General features: G+C 39.0%; 1 protein-coding gene across 1 annotated transcript in view; it reads right to left on the bottom strand.

Annotated features, from left to right (window-relative positions):
- Nucleotides 1-22816, bottom strand: part of LOC135479707 (peripheral plasma membrane protein CASK-like) — a 154955-nt gene that overhangs the window by 88954 nt on the left and 43185 nt on the right. The window contains exon 2 of the mRNA XM_064759610.1: nt 17560-17678. Coding sequence (XP_064615680.1) covers nt 17560-17678 — 119 coding nt within the window. The remainder of the gene's footprint in view (nt 1-17559; nt 17679-22816) is intronic.

Here is a 22816-nt window from a genome sequence, read left to right as displayed (position 1 = left end):
AACCAGCGGAGAAAAAAACATCACTAGCCTCAGTTTGTTAACAACAAACTATGTAGTTATGACTCGTTCATTAGTTCAAGTATTTATGCGTGTATTATCACTTTGTATAACCACATTTTATTATAACATTAAGGTTTACACTGAATATAAACATTTTACAAAGATGTAAAAACATCTTTTGCCACACATTTATGTTAAGTTGAGCATGTAAGTTGTTTTCAACTACACTGCCATACTTCTAAGGACAGTAAATGTTTCACAGGATTCTAAAAACTGCCAATTTAAGATTAACTGATTCATTAATTCATCCACCTCTGATTTATTTATTTATTTATTTGATTGGTGTTTCATGCCAAACTCAAAAATATTTCACTTATACAATGGAGGCCAGCATTATAGTGGGACGAAACCGAGTAGAGCACAGGGGAAATCCATGACCTTCCGCAGGTTGCTGGCAGGCCTTGACTGGAAAACTGACTGGAAAGGAAGCCAGCATGTGCTGGGTTTGAACTCAAAGCAATTGCATTTGTGAGAGTCAATGTATTGTGTTATGTCCATGTATTTGTAACAGCTAGAGCTATAATCAGTGAATTCTTAAATATAATTCCTCTGTGAATATACAAAGCATTTTCTACAGGAATATACAGAAATTTTTTCTAATCTCAATTCATAAATGAATATTTCTATGTGAATACATAAATTAATTCCTATGAAATTATCACTGAAGTTACACTAACAAATTATAAGGTGGGGCAGAGAAGTGACAGAATATTAAAAGTTATATGCAATAACTCAACACGTTTTCGTCATTATATATTTATTTATTTATTTGTTTGCTGTTTATGCACCAATCAAATCACTTACATGTATATGATGGGGGTCAGTCTGATGTTCTAAATGTATAAAGACATCAGTATTTCAGCATCAAAGAGGGAAATATTACTTAAACAGCAACAAATATGAAACTGCCTCATATAAGACAGAAAAGCTTAGGGCAGACGATGCTGGCTACAATGACCACTTTTTCAAATGAGAAATACACCACTTCCAATGATATTTCATCCTTTATGCTGAAATTTTAATGAAAGGTGTGCATCACCCATTGAAGAAAAATGTGTGAAAACATTTTGAACAATTTCATAGTAAAGCCAGTTTTTTTCATGGCTTAATTACTTGATATACCAGTACTGTAAAGTGTATATATACGCACCTAGCTGTCACAAAGGACGCCCATTTTTAAACGGTGTTCTTTTTAAGTATTTCAATATGTGTATTAATGTGGATGTGATGTAAATTACTTTATGCCTTTTACGTGTGTTTTGAATGTATTTAGAGAAATAGAAATATACATCTAGTTCATTAAAAAAATCACAATGACATTTAACACCGGTTTCCCCGGAGCTGAATTTGAACACGTGACCTCGAAGGCCAGAAGGCCTGATTGACCGAGCCTCACTGCATTCAATATGCATGCTCAACCATGTATGATGTCAAACCCATGGATGGTTTTTCAGAGGCTGAAGAAAGATGCCCAGGCCTGATTGATCCCTGTGGATCCACTGAAGCCTGGTCTGGTGATGATGAATGTGACACAGGGGCTGAATTAACCAGCTGTCCTTACCATCCAAAGGAGAAGAAGGAAAAGAGATGGAAAAAGGAGGGAAATTCCCATTGCCAGCATTTAAAATATATTACAAGTTACATAATGGAACGAATTATAAGTCTCATCCAAAGGAGAATGAGATAAGATATTTAAAAGAATTAACTAGAAATGGACAAATGGAGATGATGCTTAATTTAACGCTTTGTGGACATGGTTTTTCCTCTCCGTTTGATGATGGATGGAGTTAAACGCTGTGCCAAGTCTAACTTTGGCGAAAATGTCTCGTCTGACGGCAGCAAGCCAACTGAAGATGGCCTGACTATTGTGATCAGGGAGACTGCAGGTTAGAAAATCCCTGAGAATACTGGAGATAGCAGAACCTTTGGCCTAGCCAATACAGTCTGAAGACAAAGCCTTTAACGACATCTAGAGGAAACACATTGGAGATAAATACCCCCAAAACCTGTCATTATGGTGGCCATAACACTGTCAGTTTGATTAAAGTTAACAGAGACTACATTCTTTGTTGTTTATGCTTTATTGTTAATCATACAGTGTCCATTGCATTCTTTGTTGTTTCTTCTCCCTTTTCTTAGTCACCCCTTGCCCATTGCATTCTTTGTTGTTATTCTCTCTTGTCTTAGTTGCCCCATGTCCCATGCATTCTTTGTTATTTATGCACCATTGTCTTAGTCACCCCATGTCCGTTTTATTCTTTGTTGTTTACCATCATTTTTCATCATACTGTGTCCATTGCATTCATGTTGTTTATTTCTTTGTTATTCAGAATTAATGGTTTCCATGTTGAGCGGAGTATTACCTTTTGGTTTTGATTCTATAATATCTAAAGTTCAGAAACACTGGGTGATAAAATGGTGATGGGAATTAAGTGGATCAAAGTGTCAAGTCTGATATTCATATATCATATGTAAACTGGAAAGGGACTTTCCAAGTCAATAATCGCAAGACCCATTTCCAAAACACCAGTTTCTAAAGAAATATTTAAGAAATAATGTAGGAATGCGAAATAAAGCTGGTAACATAATACATACACGTTAGGGCAGTCAACAGTTTTCAGTGATGCAGCTAAAACAGCAATTATTCTATTTATTTATTTATTTGATTGGTGTTTTATGCCATAATCAAGAATATTTCACTTATACGACGGCGGCCATGCATTATGGTGGGTGGAAATTGGGCACAGCCCGGGGAAAACCCATGGCCATCTGCAAGTTGCTGACAGACCTTCCCACTTAGAGCCAGAAAGGAAGCCAGCATGAGCTGGACTTGAACTTGCAGCGACTGCATTGGTGAGAGGCTCTTGAGTCATTACGTTGCGTTAGAGCGCTAACCAACTGAGCCACGGAGGCCCTGTAATTATTCTATGGGCACAACATCCAATTAAAATTTTAAACTCGTAGTCCATGAATAGTTTCCAGGTTGGATGCAAATACTGGTATCTCAGAAGCCAAATATTCAGAGAAGGAAATGATTTTTATACAAGTTGACGAACTTACATGTATCAGTCTTAGATTGAAATATGAGCTGACTGAGTTTCAATATAATATCCAAATACCTACATGTACAGTGTCCAAACTACAATATTTCATGAAAAATTGTACTTATGGTGGCTTAATTATCCAGTCTAATAGCTAAACTGACCTCCCTCAAATATCAATTCCTGACACTGTAACTTCACTCAGGGAAAGAGGTTTAGTAAGAGAGAGGACTGCCTACCTAGCCATCACTGACCTCAGGCATAGACACTACACCATTTCCAGGAATTCAAACCTCGTACTGGTTCAGCATCTATACTCAGCTGACTTTCCAAGTGATAGCTAGACTCTTTAGGGATCTGAGACACAAGAAATCAGGTCACATGGTCACCTTGGAAATCCAGTAATGGTGATTAGAATAAACACCAGGAATTAAATAGCTTCCCAAATGACTGAGGCCACACATAAAATACCAGGCTTTATAAACTGCTGGTCAATTATCACAGTAATAGGTGGTTAAGCCTTTTTAACATCTGGCCACATTGCGTTCCAAGAGGACTGTTAATCATGCGACTGAAACGGAATTGGACTGAACCACAACATTCCCGGCAATTTAATTTAATCGAATCCTAAAACATCTTAATTAACCTTTCTGCCTTCAAATAACCTATCCAATTCTATGTAGCTTTAATATTTGATTTTCGGAATAAAGAACTACATAATGAGAATTTCATATTGGTCTTATCATATTTGTCCGTACAAACCCCACAGCATATAAATGGCTGCCAGGTTAAAGGCAAAGAAAACACTAAAATAAAGTAAAAATCATGTCAGATGTTCATGAATATAGTTCAATGCATTCTTACAAATTTTTCCATCTATTATAAAATGTTCTTAAAACATCCGACGCCACAAGCCTTCCACCAATGAAGTCTAAATGTTTGATCTCAGCTGTTGTTGCTTTGACTGCCGAGGTTCGTTAGGTATCTAACGATTAAGGTGTGTTTTGTTTTTGCCCAGGTTCTGTCGCTGCCTGGATTCCTTTCTACTTGGCCATTCCGCACCCTGACACACAGAGCCACATCACCAGGTGTCGTGTTTTAACGTCTCTCACAAGCTTTGATAAGTGCACTACTGTAGCTAGGCACCTCATCTAACTTTTAACTGTGTCCCACCAGCCAGACATTTAGCTGGGCCACAGAAGTCAGACTCAAACAAAATCTTTGATAACATTGTCCTGTTTCACGTTCACTTGCTACTTAACAATTCAGGACCTGACCACTACAGGATGAACAATCTATACATGTATGTTCTCACTACCACCTGGCAAAGCAATTATGTTGTTTCAACACTTCCTGAATTTCATTCAACAGCAAAAAATTTTGTCAGGTTCAAGGTGAGATATGCCACAGTTCTTAAGTAAGTCTACATGCATGCATATCTTATAATTATTATCATGAATGCGATAATTGGATTATAAATTAGAAATGTAAAACAAAAGCGTTACGATTATCTATTTCTTTGTGAAGGCCATGTATCTCAAAATATTTTATCTTTGATAAGAGCTAGCACATAATAATCACGTGATACAGCAGCACATTCACTTCAAATGCATTTAATGATCTCATCAAATGTAGCTTTTTGAAGTCCATAATTACATGCCCTTTTTTTTGTTACAGCATTTTCCTTTGCAAATCCGTTATATCCCACGGAAAATCAATTGTGCAAGTGACTGATTTTGTCAAAGGGTGATGAGTCTGTCAAAATCTGCTGACTCATCAATACTGTATCACCTGAGTACAACTGACAAATGTGGTGCTCACAAAATCTCCATCTTGTGAAAAACTGTTGTCTACCAGCTAATTTACAGCTTGGGTACATGTTCAAGGCTGTGGAAGTTATTGTTGTGGAAATAATTCAGCATCAAATCAAAGAGAGTGAAAATCAGTGAAAGTCCTTTAGCAATCAGTTGAAAAGAACATGTGGGTGCATGGAGAGAATAGTGCTGACAACAGCCAGCATTACAATGGGAGGAAACCAGGGAGAAACCTACAACCATCCACAAGTTGCTGCCAGACCTTCCCTTGTATGGCCAGAGAGGGAGCCAGCATGAGGTGGAATTGAACCAACAGTGACTGCATTGGTGTTAGGCCCCAGGTACATGACACATTATGTTTTTCATATGAGTATCTATTATAAACTGAACAAATGTTAACATTTTGACTATTTTAATGTAAAAACAAAAGAAAAAGAAAAAGTAGATTTATAATGTATTCCAAGAACGTCAGGAAGGGATCCAAAAAAGCAAACAAAACACCAACATGAAGATGAAAGACCATTAAAAGTGTTAATAAAAATAGTTCAATTTGTTTTTTTAGACTTTTTCAATCCTTGAAAATACATGTAAAAGATCAGTGGTCTTTTCTGACAACATCAGGATCAGTGATGTCACATCAGGTTTTTGCCACTTAGCACACAGAGTGCTACATACATGTATCCTCATTAAAAATGCATATACATATAACAGATTTATGAATACATTCGCTGAATTGACCTTGAAACGGGCTTAAATTCAAGGAAAAAACGTGGATGTGACGTCAATGATACCCTCTTGTTCCCTACAGACCATCGTAAATTCTAATGTTTTAACCATTTTACTCACAATTCTAAAAAAAAAAAAAAAAAAAAAAAAAAAAATAATAAATCAACCTATATTTTCTGGGACAGCTTTTGATGGTCTTTCATCTGACTACCAGTATACTTCATTTTCTTTGCCTTGAATTGATGAGCATTTTATAGGAGCAGAGCCTTCTGTGTCTTCGCCTAAAATTAACTGTATGATGTGGAAAGGCTTTGGTTCACAATTAAGAGAACTGTGAGAACTGAATTATTATGTACATTATGTAGCAACTGATAAATATCTTTACATTTCATTAAACACGCTGGTACTTCTCCACAAAGTATGTCCAAAACCCAGAAATTATGGAAAGTAATAACCACTTCCAAAAGCAAATTGCTTCTAATTGAGGCATTACTGTGCATATAAATGTCGTCGGATGGAGAATAAGATCTGTTCTTGCCAAATGACCAGAATTAAATCTCTTACTTTCTGTCATTATACACTAAGCACAACTGAATCTACAGTTTACTTGGGAATCCAGAATGACAAGGGAATAGCGCCATCATCTCCTAACTCTTACAATACCATAAACTATACATTTTACCGTGATCATAACAGAAACTTTCAGGGCTAAGTTTAGTTACAATTTTGTCACCAGGCACCAGTTGTGAAAAGCCTCAAATATACATGTACACAAGCCTAAACTAAACTGCCTTTTGGTTGCATTTAGTACAGTGCATGAGGAAATATTAAAAGGAAAATATTAAAATATTAAAGGAAAATACTTTAAAAAAAAAAAATCGGAGTAGCCATCACTAAATAGACCACTTAAAACTATGCAAAAATATACCTTCATTTATTTTTTTACATTTTTGTGGAAAGAGTTAAAGGCGCTCTGCTCAAATATTTGAATTCTAAAGTGGGCTTTATGGTCCATACTATCAGAGGTTAGGATATCACAGGAAGTTTATCCAACTCTTATCACGACACTAAATGTTGGAATAACACTTCTTACCTATGGTTAAAAGATTACTGAAATAATGTTCCCAAAAATAGCTTCCTTCTCGTGAACATCAGGAAGAAAACATAATGTAATGTCAGAGGTCCTAGATACTGTCAGTATGACTCATAAAGTACACCGTGGTATTCAAACATCTGATTACCTTTCAGCACTCATAAAAAAAAATCTGAAAAAATAAATGATAGTATGTTTTTACGCAAAGTTTTCAGTTATCTGTATGATGAACCTTACTTTACATTTTAGCTTTCTTTTACATTAAGTCTGACTTAACAACGAGTTGATGAGACAAGGTTTAAAAACCCTACACATGTAACATATCAATAATGTTCCCCTGAATTCACTTTGATTTAAGAAAAATTATAATCTAATGCATGTGCGTCCACAAATCAAAAAAGGCAAAAATAAAATCTTAAAACCGAACAGGAAATAGCTCCCTTAACCCTCTGATGAAACTTTAACAATTACTGCTTCAACATTCAGGTTCTTGTGCTTTTAATGTCATTCTTTTTAATGCCAAAAACAAGCGATTAATTTAAAATAAATTTGACACACGTAAATTAATCTTTGGGGGTTTACATCACACTTACTCACAGTAAACATTCACGAGTGACGTTTATGTTAAAACTGCTTTATTATTTCCATGAAGTTGTATCTAAAATCACATTTTTATCTGTAGGTTACATGAAAAAGGCAAATTTAATTTAAAAGCAAGTTTCAGAAAGTCAAGAAAGGCTGGAGTGTTGGCATCATTATTACATGGCATTGGTATGTACTTCTGAAACTGCAGTTTTACATATTAAACTTCCAAGTGGCAGCTAAAATCCCAGGTATAACAGTTATACATACATAGGTGACTACTTCCTATTCAGTGCTGGCGCAGGTTTAATCTTACACATACATGTACCTGGTGACTACTTCCCATTCAGGACTGGCGCAGGTTTAATCTTACACATACATGTACCTGGTGACTACTTCCCATTCAGTACTGGTGCAGGTTTAATCTTACACATACATGTACCTGGCGACTACTTCCCATTCAGTACTGGCGCAGGTTTAATCTTACACATACATGTACCTGGCGACTACTTCCCATTCAGGACTGGCGCAGGTTTAATCTTACACATACATGTACCTGGTGACTACTTCCCATTCAGTACTGGTGCAGGTTTAATCTTACACATACATGTACCTGGTGACTACTTCCCATTCAGTACTGGTGCAGGTTTAATCTTACACATACATGTACCTGGTGACTACTTCCCATTCAGTGCTGGCGCAGGTTTAATCTTACACATACATGTACCTGGTGACTACTTCCCATTCAGTACTGGCGCAGGTTTAATCTTACACATACATGTACCTGGCCCATTCAGTGCTGGTGCAGGTTTAATCTTACACATACATGTACCTGGCGACTACTTCCCATTCAGTACTGGCGCAGGTTTAATCTTACACATACATGTACCTGGCGACTACTTCCCATTCAGTACTGGTGCAGGTTTAATCTTACACATACTTGTACCTGGCGACTACTTCCCATTCAGTACTGGTGCAGGTTTAATCTTACACATACATGTACCTGGCGACTACTTCCCATTCAGTACTGGTGCAGGTTTAATCTTACACATACATGTACCTGGTGACTACTTCCCATTCAGTGCTGGCGCAGGTTTAATCTTACACATACATGTACCTGGCGACTACTTCCCATTCAGTACTGGTGCAGGTTTAACCTTACACATACATGTACCTGGCGACTACTTCCTATTCAGTACTGGCACAGGTTTAATCTTACACATACATGTACCTGGCGACTACTTCCCATTCAGTGCTGGCGCAGGTTTAACCTTACACATACATGTACCTGGTGACTACTTCCCATTCAGTACTGGTGCAGGTTTAATCTTACACATACATGTACCTGGCGACTACTTCCCATTCAGTACTGGTGCAGGTTTAATCTTACACATACATGTACCTGGTGACTACTCCCCATTCAGTGCTGGCGCAGGTTTAATCTTACACATACATGTACCTGGTGACTACTTCCCATTCAGGACTGGTGCAGGTTTAATCTTACACATACATGTACCTGGCGACTACTTCCCATTCAGTACTGGTGCAGGTTTAATCTTACACATACATGTACCTGGCGACTACTTCCCCTTCAGTACTGGTGCAGGTTTAACCTTACACATACATGTACCTGGCGACTACTTCCCATTCAGTGCTGGCGCAGGTTTAATCTTACACATACATGTACCTGGTGACTACTTCCCATTCAGCACTGGTGCAGGTTTAATCTTACACATACGTGTGCCTGGCGACTACTTCCCATTCAGGACTGGCGCAGATTTAATCTTACACATACATGTACCTGGTGACTACTTCCCATTCAGTACTGGTGCAGGTTTAATCTTACACGTACATGTACCTGGTGACTACTTCCCATTCAGGACTGGTGCAGGTTTAATCTTACACATACATGTACCTGGCCACTACTTCCCATTCAGTACTGGTGCAGGTTTAATCTTACACATACATGTACCTGGTGACTACTTCCCCTTCAGTACTGGTGCAGGTTTAATCTTACACATACATGTACCTGGTGACTACTTCCCATTCAGTACTGGTGCAGATTTAACCTTACACATACATGTACCTGGCGACTACTTCCCATTCAGGACTGGCGCAGGTTTAACCTTACACATACATGTACCTGGTGACTACTTCCCATTCAGTACTGGTGCAGATTTAACCTTACACATACATGTACCTGGTGACTACTTCCCATTCAGTACTGGTGCAGGTTTAATCTTACACGTACATGTACCTGGTGACTACTTCCCATTCAGGACTGGTGCAGGTTTAATCTTACACATACATGTACCTGGCGATTACTTCCCATTCAGTACTGGTGCAGGTTTAATCTTACACATACATGTACCTGGCGACTACTTCCCCTTCAGTACTGGTGCAGGTTTAATCTTACACATACATGTACCTGGTGACTACTTCCCATTCAGTACTGGTGCAGATTTAACCTTACACATACATGTACCTGGTGACTACTCCCCATTCAGTGCTGGCGCAGGTTTAATCTTACACATACATGTACCTGGTGACTACTTCCCATTCAGTACTGGTGCAGGTTTAATCTTACACATACATGTACCTGGTGACTACTTCCCATTCAGTACTGGTGCAGGTTTAATCTTACACATACATGTACCTGGCGACTACTTCCCATTCAGTACTGGTGCAGATTTAACCTTACACATACATGTACCTGGCGACTACTTCTCATTCAGTACTGGCGCAGGTTTAATCTTACACATACATGTACCTGGCGACTACTTCCCATTCAGTACTGGTGCAGGTTTAATCTTACACATACATGTACCTGGCGACTACTTCCCATTCAGTACTGGTGCAGGTTTAATCTTACACATCCATGTACCTGGCGACTACTTCCTATTCAGTACCGGTGCAGATTTAACCTTACACATACATGTACATGGTGACTACTTCCCATTCAGTACTGGTGCAGGTTTAATCTTACACATACATGTACCTGGCGACTACTTCCCATTCAGTACTGGTGCAGGTTTAACCTTACACATACATGTACCTGGCGACTATTTCCCATTCAGTACTGGCGCAGGTTTAATCTTACACATACATGTACCTGGCAACTATTTCCCATTCAGTGCTGGTGCAGGTTTAATCTTACACATACATGTACCTGGCGACTATTTCCCATTCAGTACTGGTGCAGGTTTAATCTTACACATACATGTACCTGGCGACTATTTCCCATTCAGTACTGGCGCAGGTTTAATCTTACACATACATGTACCTGGCGACTACTTCCCATTCAGTACTGGCGCAGGTTTAATCTTACACATACATGTACCTGGCGACTACTTCCCATTCAGTACTGGTGCAGGTTTAATCTTACACATACATGTACCTGGTGACTACTTCCCATTCAGTACTGGTGCAGGTTTAATCTTACACATACATGTACCTGGTGACTACTTCCCATTCAGTACTGGTGCAGATTTAATCTTACACATACATGTACCTGGCGACTACTTCCCATTCAGTACTGGTGCAGGTTTAATCTTACACATACATGTACCTGGCGACTACTTCCAATTCAGTACTGGTGCAGGTTTAATCTTACACATACATGTACCTGGCGACTACTTCTCATTCAGTACTGGTGCAGGTTTAATCTTACACATACATGTACCTGGTGACTTTTTCCCATTCAGTACTGGCGCAGGTTTAATCTTACACTTACATGTACCTGGCGACTACTTCCCATTCAGTACTGGTGCAGATTTAACCTTACACATACATGTACCTGGTGACTACTTCCCATTCAGTACTGGCGCAGATTTAATCTTACACATACATGTACCTGGCGACTACTTCCTATTCAGTACCGGTGCAGATTTAACCTTACACATACATGTACCTGGTGACTACTTCCCATTTAGTACTGGTGCAGGTTTAATCTTACACATCCATGTACCTGGCGACTACTTCCTATTCAGTACCGGTGCAGATTTAACCTTACACATACATGTACATGGTGACTACTTCCCATTCAGTACTGGTGCAGGTTTAATCTTACACATACATATACCTGGCGACTACTTCCCATTCAGTACTGGTGCAGGTTTAACCTTACACATACATGTACCTGGCAACTATTTCCCATTCAGTGCTGGTGCAGGTTTAATCTTACACATACATGTACCTGGCGACTATTTCCCATTCAGTACTGGTGCAGGTTTAATCTTACACATACATGTACCTGGTGACTACTTCCCATTCAGTACTGGTGCAGGTTTAACCTTACACATACATGTACCTGGCAACTATTTCCCATTCAGTGCTGGTGCAGGTTTAATCTTACACATACATGTACCTGGCGACTATTTCCCATTCAGTACTGGTGCAGATTTAATCTTACACATACATGTACCTGGCGACTACTTCCCATTCAGTACTGGTGCAGATTTAACCTTACACATACATGTACCTGGCGACTACTTCCCATTCAGTACTGGCGCAGATTTAATCTTACACATACATGTACCTGGTGACTACTTCTCATTCAGTACTGGCGCAGGTTTAATCTTACACATACATGTACCTGGCGACTACTTCCCATTCAGTACTGGTGCAGGTTTGGTGCAGGTTTAATCTTACACATACATGTACCTGGTGACTATTTCCCATTCAGTGCTGGCGCAGGTTTAATCCTACACATACATGTACCTGGCGACTACTTCCCATTCAGTGCTAGTGCAGGTTTAATCTTACACATACATGTACCTGGTGACTATTTCCCATTCAGTGCTGGCGCAGGTTTAATCTTACACATACATGTACCTGGTGACTATTTCCCATTCAGTGCTGGCGCAGGTTTAATCTTACACATACATGTACCTGGCGACTACTTCCCATTCAGTGCTGGCGCAGGTTTAATCTTACACATACATGTACCTGGCGACTACTTCCCATTCAGTGCTAGTGCAGGTTTAATCTCACACGTACATGTATCTGGCGACTATTTCCCATTCAGTGCTGGTGCAGGTTTAATCTGACACATACATGTACCTGGTGACTACTTCCCATTCAGTACTGGCGCAGGTTTAATCTTACGCTTACATGTACCTGGCGACTACTTCCCATTCAGTACTGGTGCAGATTTAACCTTACACATACGTGTACCTGGCGACTACTTCCCATTCAGTACTGGCGCAGGTTTAATCTTACACATACATGTACCTGGCGACTACTTCCTATTCAGTACCGGTGCAGATTTAACCTTACACATACATGTACCTGGTGACTACTTCCCATTCAGTACTGGTGCAGGTTTAATCTTACACATACATGTACCTGGCGACTACTTCCCATTCAGTACTGGCGCAGGTTTAATCTTACACATCCATGTACCTGGCGACTACTTCCTATTCAGTACTGGTGCAGATTTAACCTTACACATACATGTACCTGGTGACTACTTCCCATTCAGTACTGGCGCAGGTTTAATCTTACGCATACATATACCTGGCGACTACTTCCCATTCAGTACTGGTGCAGATTTAACCTTACACATACATGTACCTGGTGACTACTTCCCATTCAGTACTGGCGCAGGTTTAATCTTACACATACATGTACCTGGTGACTACTTCCCATTCAGTACTGGTGCAGGTTTAATCTTACACATACATGTACCTGGCGACTACTTCCCATTCAGTACTGGTGCAGGTTTAATCTTACACATACATGTACCTGGCGACTACTCCCCATTCAGTACTGGTGCAGGTTTAATCTTACACATCCATGTACCTGGCGACTACTTCCTATTCAGTACCGGTGCAGATTTAACCTTACACATACATGTACATGGTGACTACTTCCCATTCAGTACTGGTGCAGGTTTAATCTTACACATACATATACCTGGCGACTACTTCCCATTCAGTACTGGTGCAGGTTTAACCTTACACATACATGTACCTGGCAACTATTTCCCATTCAGTGCTGGTGCAGGTTTAATCTTACACATACATGTACCTGGCGACTATTTCCCATTCAGTACTGGTGCAGGTTTAATCTTACACATACATGTACCTGGCGACTATTTCCCATTCAGTACTGGCGCAGGTTTAATCTTACACATACATGTACCTGGCGACTACTTCCCATTCAGTACTGGTGCAGATTTAACCTTACACATACATGTACCTGGCGACTACTTCCCATTCAGTACTGGCGCAGATTTAATCTTACACATACATGTACCTGGTGACTACTTCTCATTCAGTACTGGCGCAGGTTTAATCTTACACATACATGTACCTGGCGACTACTTCCCATTCAGTACTGGTGCAGGTTTGGTGCAGGTTTAATCTTACACATACATGTACCTGGTGACTATTTCCCATTCAGTGCTGGCGCAGGTTTAATCTTACACATACATGTACCTGGCGACTACTTCCCATTCAGTGCTAGTGCAGGTTTAATCTTACACATACATGTACCTGGTGACTATTTCCCATTCAGTGCTGGCGCAGGTTTAATCTTACACATACATGTACCTGGTGACTATTTCCCATTCAGTGCTGGCGCAGGTTTAATCTTACACATACATGTACCTGGCGACTACTTCCCATTCAGTACTGGTGCAGGTTTAATCTCACACGTACATGTATCTGGCGACTATTTCCCATTCAGTGCTGGTGCAGGTTTAATCTGACACATACATGTACCTGGTGACTACTTCCCATTCAGTACTGGCGCAGGTTTAATCTTACGCTTACATGTACCTGGCGACTACTTCCCATTCAGTACCGGTGCAGATTTAACCTTACACATACGTGTACCTGGCGACTACTTCCCATTCAGTACTGGCGCAGGTTTAATCTTACACATACATGTACCTGGCGACTACTTCCTATTCAGTACTGGTGCAGATTTAACCTTACACATACATGTACCTGGTGACTACTTCCCATTCAGTACTGGCGCAGGTTTAATCTTACGCATACATATACCTGGCGACTACTTCCCATTCAGTACTGGTGCAGATTTAACCTTACACATACATGTACCTGGTGACTACTTCCCATTCAGTGCTAGTGCAGGTTTAATCTCACACGTACATGTATCTGGCGACTATTTCCCATTCAGTGCTGGTGCAGATTTAACCTTACACATACATGTACCTGGCGACTACTTCTCATTCAGTACTGGCGCAGGTTTAACCTTACACATACATGTACCTGGCGACTACTTCCCATTCAGTACTGGTGCAGGTTTAATCTTACACATACATGTACCTGGCGACTACTTCCCATTCAGTACTGGTGCAGATTTAACCTTACACATACATGTACCTGGCGACTACTTCTCATTCAGTACTGGCGCAGGTTTAACCTTACACATACATGTACCTGGCGACTACTCCCCATTCAGTACTGGCGCAGGTTTAATCTTACACATACATGTACCTGGCGACTACTTCCCATTCAGTACTGGCGCAGATTTAATCTTACACATACATGTACCTGGCGACTACTTCCCATTCAGTACTGGTGCAGATTTAACCTTGGTGTATGTAACTTGTATGGATCGACCGGCTACCGCCACAGGGCCCATGACGCACCTCAATCCAGGGTACCCGCAGGAAGCGCTATAGGAGATTAAGTTCTTCTGATGACAATTTAATCCTCTTATGGGTGACACACAGAGCGTCTTTTAGCTTAAGTATATGTGTTGACGATCAAAATACCTTACCTCACACAGAAGGTTTGCAGCTTCGCAGATTTGACACCCAGAGAGCTAGAGATACTAAAGAGCTTATACTGCCAGCCATTATGCAAAAAGCCAACCCGTGCTCTCAGAAAATTAATGGCACAAAGATGTGATAATTTGATCTGCTTAATCAATAAGCAATATTACCAAATTTTTTTGTTTTTGTTTTTTTGATCATACAACATGAAGTTTAGCAAGTTTTCTTTAATTAAGCATGCTTTGCTCATATCTTATTTCTATGAACATCTTCACAAACGTAAGAGCATATAGGTTACTAGAAGTACACCAGTTTGCTTCTCTGACAATCAACCTTTTGCAACTTCAATTAAATTAATCAATTAATCACTTTGTAACTAAATGGCTACAAACTTTGCAAAATGTGACAATAAATTTTTTGTTGTAATTAAATATCTGAGCTACTGTAAAATAGTTTAGAATACATTGTTATATTAAAAAAAAACCATCTGATGACCCAAATGATTTCAAGGACTTTTCATAAAGTAATCATTCACATTCATTTATTTCAGTTAGGCTAAGGGTTTAACCGATGCTGGACGCTTTATCCTATATAGGATATAAATGCCATCTGTTACCTATAAATTAACCTGTATGCTTTGCAGTTCTGATCTTCCTAATGGAAAGCTGATAGGGGATAGATACCATTATATATGTATAAATGTAGGCCTTCAAAATTTACACCAGCCCGGATAGCACAGTTGGTAGAGCATCCGCTTCGGGACCGGGAGATCCAGGATCAATCCTTGATCGAGTCACACCTAAGACTTTAAAAGAGGAAGTTGAAACTTCCTCGCTTGGTGTTCAGCATGAAGGGGATAGTGCAACGACTGGTTGACCCGTATCAGTATAATGGCTCGGGGGGGGGCCTGCTTACTTGCCTTCGGTAAGTCGTCTCAGTGAAGCAGCACTAAATAAAAGAGCGGTGGAAATCCGTCTTGCAACAAGGAGGCACATTTCACGTACATGCACCCTAAGGATTCCTTCGTCGTCATATGACTGAAAAATTGTTGAGTACGACGTTAAACCCCAAGCACTCATTCACTCAAAATTTAGAATTAGGTAATCTACACTGTAAACATATGGCATCACATGATAACCTTCTGAAAGTGTCCAAATACATATTTCATCTGAATACACATGGTCAGCTAACCCGGTTACTGTATATAGAACTGATTTTAAGCAATATCTACATGTGTTTAACCACGTACAACAGCAATATCAGCATTATACTTCAATATTTTTAAGCCAATATCCACAAACCACTCAAGAGCTGTTCCCTGTATATCTTAAATGGCATTAATAAACCTATCTGCTATATATGTATATGGTATCACATGTAATGAATACGTTGTGATTGACCTTTGCTGAGAGCCTTCCTCAGGAGGCGCAGAATACCAGCTTGGAAATACTGGGCAGTATACCTGATCCAATATTCCACAACTTACTGCCTCATGAAGTCAAATATATGTCACAGTAATCAAATAACCTTATTTACCAATACAGCCCTGATCTGCCATCAAAACAGGAACTATATAGCAGTACATGTACTCAGTACACTCACAAAGACAAAACATAATTCATATCAACTGTGTGAGGATATGATTACTTAGCAGATGTTTGCATGTATTGCTTACTGCATGCACAGATACTCAAGGAATATTGACTTACATGTCACTGTGTGTAACAAGTTTGCATATACTGATTGTTTTCTTACAAATCATAAATAATTTATGATTTATAATAAAACAATTTAAAATTGCCATCAAAGCTGGGATTAATACATGTATATGTAAATGTACATGTATATGAAGTATATATAGTATAGTAGATCTCTTCAAGATTATTGACTGCATGACCATGATTCTGGGCAATCATGGCAATGAGAACGGGCAATCATGGCAATGAGAACGGGCAATCATGGCAATGAGAATGGGCAATCATGACCATGATTCTGGGCAATCATGGTAATGAGAATGGGCAATCATGGCAATGAGAACGGGCAATCATGGTAATGAGAATGGGCAATCATGGCAATGAGAACGGGCAATCATGGTAATGAGAATGGGCAATCATGGCAATGAGAACGGGCAATCATGGCCATGAGAACGTCCACATTTCATGTCTTTCCACCAGTATAAGTAGTAGATATGCGGGCGAAGGGAAAACTCCATACTAAAGTGCCCATTTAGTGTATACTCCAGCACAATAAAAGTGCCCTTATGCAGAAGTCCTTAATAATCACTATTATACTGTCCTTTTAAGAACCTGTAACCACAAATAAGTCACAAAGGAAAGTATCTCATGCCACGAGCAAGTCTCAAAAACCCCCATGTAAATGTTTATGAATGTTCACCTCCGGTTTAGAATAAAGGTAAGCTTTCAAACATACTGGCAAACAGAACTAAAACCCTCGAGTCGCCATTCTGAAGATGAAGTATAGTGGATATATACTGACCTCTAGCAGAGCTGCGAGTGTGTGGTCCTGGAATACTGCCTCCAGGAAGTCCCGATCGTCCTCTGAGGTGTTGGTCAGGAATTGTATCTCATCTAGGCTGTCTAGAACCTCAGACACTGCTGTCAACACAACCAAAACATACATCACAATTTATTCATAATAGTTTACTCTATATTAATCTGATTATACACTTTATTCTTCTCTCTTTTAATCCCCAAAAAGTATTGATAGTCATTTTCATTGTGACTAGTAGCTCAACAAGTCATGCTGTCTGTGTGTTGACTGGTTAAATTTTTGACAATACATCTTTATTTATTTATTTATTTATTTATAGGTTTATTTATTTGATTGTTTGCTTAATGTCTTACTCAAGAATTTTGAACTCACACAATGGCAGTCAGTTTTATGTGGGGGAGGAAACTGGAATGCCAGCAAAAAAAACCCCAGACATTCATCAGGTACCTCACATATCTCCCAACTTAAAGTCACAAATGGAGAGAGCTGGATTCAAACATTTGATTGTGAGTTCAAGTCCAGTTCAAGTTCCGATTCATACATGTACAGTGTATGTTGGAAAGTCAGCCAGGAATCTGAGATGGTCATGGGTTTTACCTCGGCTCTGCCCCCGTTCTGCCCCACCATAATACTGGCTGCCAGAGTATGGTATAAACACCAATTAAATAAATAAAGAAATCAAACATGTGACCTCAGTGGTGATGGCCTGAATGCAGTGAGTCAGCACTTCATTAACCTACAATTCAATTTTAAGACTCCGGTATAAGAACAACTCTCATTGAATTCCATTTTGTTCAGCAGAGCGAGCCAGCTTCCAGAACATCACATCCCTACACACTTATTAAATGTTCACTGAAACAAGTATACATGGCTATATAATATAATATAATATAATATAATATAATATAATAATATATAATAAGCTATAATAAGAGAAAACATTAAGCAATAATGCTACACAAATTTGCATACAGAGCAAATATGCAAAAAAAAGCCATATTTACAATATACATATACATACAGTCAACTGTAACACAGCTGAAATGAAATCATCTTCTATTGCACAGCTGACCTAGAAAATATCGAATCTGTTTTAACTTTGACTTGGTAGCAAGGGTATCAAAGAGCTCGCCTGTGTGGAGACATATGAATGCAAAAATTCAGCTCAATGGACAAAGAATTGAAATTGTGAATGGTTATTTGCAGTATTTAATATGCTCACAGAACATCAGCGATGGAACATTCCCCTTGCATCAATGTGATTTAATATGCATGTAAACCTTCAGTTCAATATATGCAGTACTTTTTGAGATACCACCCCCTAACACTTCGTTTAACATTGATTCTTATGCACAATACATTAACTCAGGAATTCAGTAATTTACGGTACTTAATATGCACACACCCAACCAACGATGGAATTCCCGCCCCCCCCCCCCCCCCCCCCCCACTCCTATTGTGCCACCCAGACCTGCAATACTTTTTAAGACACGGCTCCTAACATTTTGTTAAATAACATTGCTTTCTATTATTGGAAGCCGACACTAAGGGTATGACATAAGCTACACCTGTGCCTTATACCGATGAGCTAAAAAATGAATATACACTATACTGAGGATCTTATCTGTCTGTAAAACTGTAGCATTTAATTTTACAGCAAAAATGAAATTATGTGAGCATATACTATGTAAAACTGCCATTGTACAAACACACACTTACAAAGTACCAACCCAATTAAAAGATTGTGTTCCCAGTGGCAGCATTTACCTGCCACCAGGAGACAGCCTGACAATTACCTGAAGATCTACTATCATATCACTACAGTGCATATAATTCCCTGCAGAGAGTGTAGAGTTTACATGTATACCCCTGTGGTCGGATGATATCGTGACCAGCCAAGTGTAACCAATATGCTACCATTCCCATGGCACCACCACAAGCAAGCTAATGGCACACACTGAGATGCCTACATGTATAATACAGAGGTCACTTTATAGCCTGAACCGTCCTGCTTCTGAGCTGGTCCATATGCCATGTGCCCTATAATATAGTACAAAAAGCCTTGTACACAACTAGCTAAATGAATCATTGGAGACTATACACTATAATAAGGTTTCTGTAGTCAAAACTGCCTGGCAACTCGCCTTCACCTGTATACTCCTTAAAGACAAACAAATTGGTTGTATGCAACACAGAAGTATGAGAAGCCTATAGTTAACTTGGCCAAGAGAATGACAAAAACCTTACAAGAACTGGATAATTCACTTAAATAAATGAGCTCCTTTGATAGACTTTGTCTCCATGAACTTTTTCTGTAGGTCAGGTCAATAACAGCCTTCAGCTTGTGTTTATTTCTTTTTTTTTTTTTTTGGCTTCTTCCATCCACAAGAAGTGGGGCTTGAAGGGTGATCAAGCTCAATTTAGAAGTGGTATACAACTCTTGGGTATGACATTTACACTGTAATAATGTAAGACAATATGTACACATATATCAAATTATAGAATTTATTACTGATCTGGGAAATTTAAGTGAAACTACAATAATGCCAATAATTTAATATCAACTTGATAATTACATGGATAATCTTGCAGACTACATTTTTAGGATATGGGCAATTGGTTTTCGTTTTTCCCCCATCTCCAATCTGACGTGCCCTTCAATGATGTTCCAGTTATTAAAAATTATGAGGGACACAATAAACACATCTATTAAGGCATGGGAAAATGTTCTGTTTTCGTGAAACTAACTTTTTGTGAAGACTTTGGCAAGACCTCCCTAACATGTGCAAATCTGCATAGCTGTGATACCTTGCAAAAAGTTTATCACGCTTATGCAAGTTCTATACATGTATCATATCTCACAGATTTTCATTAAGGCAGTGATTTATATTTACAACAATACTGTACTTATGTATATGTATAACCCCTACACAGACTCATCATATACAGATAACTGTTCCCCAGTACCATCCGGCATGACATTATTTAATTACAGGTAAATGAAAGTACACTGTAATATCATAATCTCAAAGTCTCCATGGTAACGGCTTCAATCACAACTATATGATCAACTAGAGCCCATGGGTTTAAAAGGGGTCTGGTTATTGCGCAGTGCAATTCAGGGTATAAGGCATTAGTCGCACGAAAGATGCACTGATGTACTGAGCAGTGGGCCTACTGAGCCACACAGACTTAGAGTGCTATTAAACGGTAGGTCCAATGCAATTGTGTTATCGGCTGTGAAACACTGGGTTTTGAATGATTTTTAGAACCTACATTCATGGATTGAAGACGAAAATACTGTAACACAGTGGATGAGATGAATTTCGTTCCCAATCCGAGATCAATCCTGTAATACTGAACTTAATTTCTGCAAATCGGAGCGGTGCAGTGGGTTTGTGGTCGGCAATGTTTGCCTCCCCAAGAAAGAAATTCTAGCATTTCTCGAAAAAATAAATTTAGTCAAGATTCGTCCTTACCGAGATGCAAAAACACATCATGGCAGCTATTACTCTCTAAAAACTGGAACTACTTTGGTAAATCGGTGACAATTTTCACCACCTCACTTCGCTTCGACCCCCAAAATACTGCTGTAAGACTACCTTATACAAGTTCACAAATGTACAATTACATGTGCGTTATAACACTGTGGGCAGAGAATATAAAATGACTACATCAATACATACGAGTACATGTGTACCAGCACATGGGAAGTCTATGGTGATGCACAGATTTGCACTTGAACCATACATGTATCAGTACCAGTAAATTTACTTCTGGAATGCTTGAAGACAAAATCACTTGACTATATAAAACGAGAAGCAATCGGAGCCTGGAGTAAACCCATGTCATGCTAATCGACAAGCTTCAATGACGCGTGCTTAAGCACTTAAAGCCAGGGAAAATATAACATGAGCTGTATTCTAGCCTTGACCTCACTGGTGAGAGGTTACAGCAATCTGCGAGCACCTTAGACCACTCAGCCACAGAGGATCCTGTGAAAGTTTGAGAACCCTATGGCCACATCATACCCAAGATACACATATATTCAGATGTGTGGGTAAGTGCAAACAAGTACTACTAAAAAAATCAAAATATGAAAAAGTGATTAAACATCACTTCAGGTTATTTAGCACAATATGTGTGGGTTTAAGAAAAATATGTCGTAGGATACAAGAGTTAATCATGGCCCATATAACTGTCCAAATGTGTCCAGTAAACATTCACTAATCAATGGGCCGGAAAATACGTACACAGGCAGACAACTCCAATAGGGACATATTTAATTTACCTGTCAAACTGAAATAGCTCCTTGTTATTACATGTCCATGTAAGTCAGCGGGACAGCGAAGTCTTTGTACAAATCCAGGTAAGTCCAGGTAAGATGTACCATCTGGAGAGTTTGTAGTTTCCCTTAAATATGTCTAAGCTAAGTAGGTATACAAAATATAGCTTTCACAGCCAATGCTAAATACAAAGTATTAAAATCTAGCTGATCATCAGTATACATCTACATGTATTAAAACTCTGGAGTATTCCAAACAAACACTTCAACCTCTCAGTGGTAATGAGCTATAGGTGATACTGTTCACAAAGCATAAACGTGTAGTGCGAAATATAAATATTTAACATGACAATCATGTGATAGCTTGGTGTGCTTTATATTTAATGATCACAGCCTGGCTCTTTCTTCTGCATGGCTATAAGGATTACAACCTTGATAACAGAATCAGGCAAATGAAGATATGACACCATGATTAAACACAGACATCTATTAACACAATCTCAGTAAGTGTCAAATCACAGTATATGACACATTAAATTTTCTCTGCTACAATGTCATTAAGTGTGAAGGGTATAAACATGATGCATAGGAGCTGACGCATACATGTATCTCAGGCTGTAAACTAAGGTTACACTGTGGTAAGTGATGTCAGTGAAAAGCTATTTTTCCTGCAGCCTATGAAACAAAATTGTACTCAAAATAATTAACGCCCGGAATAATTTGCTGATGAATGATTTAGAAAGACAAAAACCTAAGGTAAAAATCCTACACAATTGAACACAGATGTGAGACAGACAACAGGTGTAGAAAAAAAAAAACCAAAAAAAAAAACCATAGAAGCACAAAAATAAAAGTGATGATAATTAAACAAGCACCTCAGTTTCATGAAATCTCTTGATATCTAAAGCTGCACAATGTGTGTGAATCTTGCCTAATTAGTTGCAGGGGCCTCCGTGG

The sequence above is a fragment of the Liolophura sinensis genome, chromosome 12 (assembly GCF_032854445.1).
Source record: "Liolophura sinensis isolate JHLJ2023 chromosome 12, CUHK_Ljap_v2, whole genome shotgun sequence".
NCBI lineage: Eukaryota > Metazoa > Mollusca > Polyplacophora > Chitonida > Chitonidae > Liolophura > Liolophura sinensis.
This window is presented reverse-complemented; position numbering and strand designations above follow the sequence as displayed.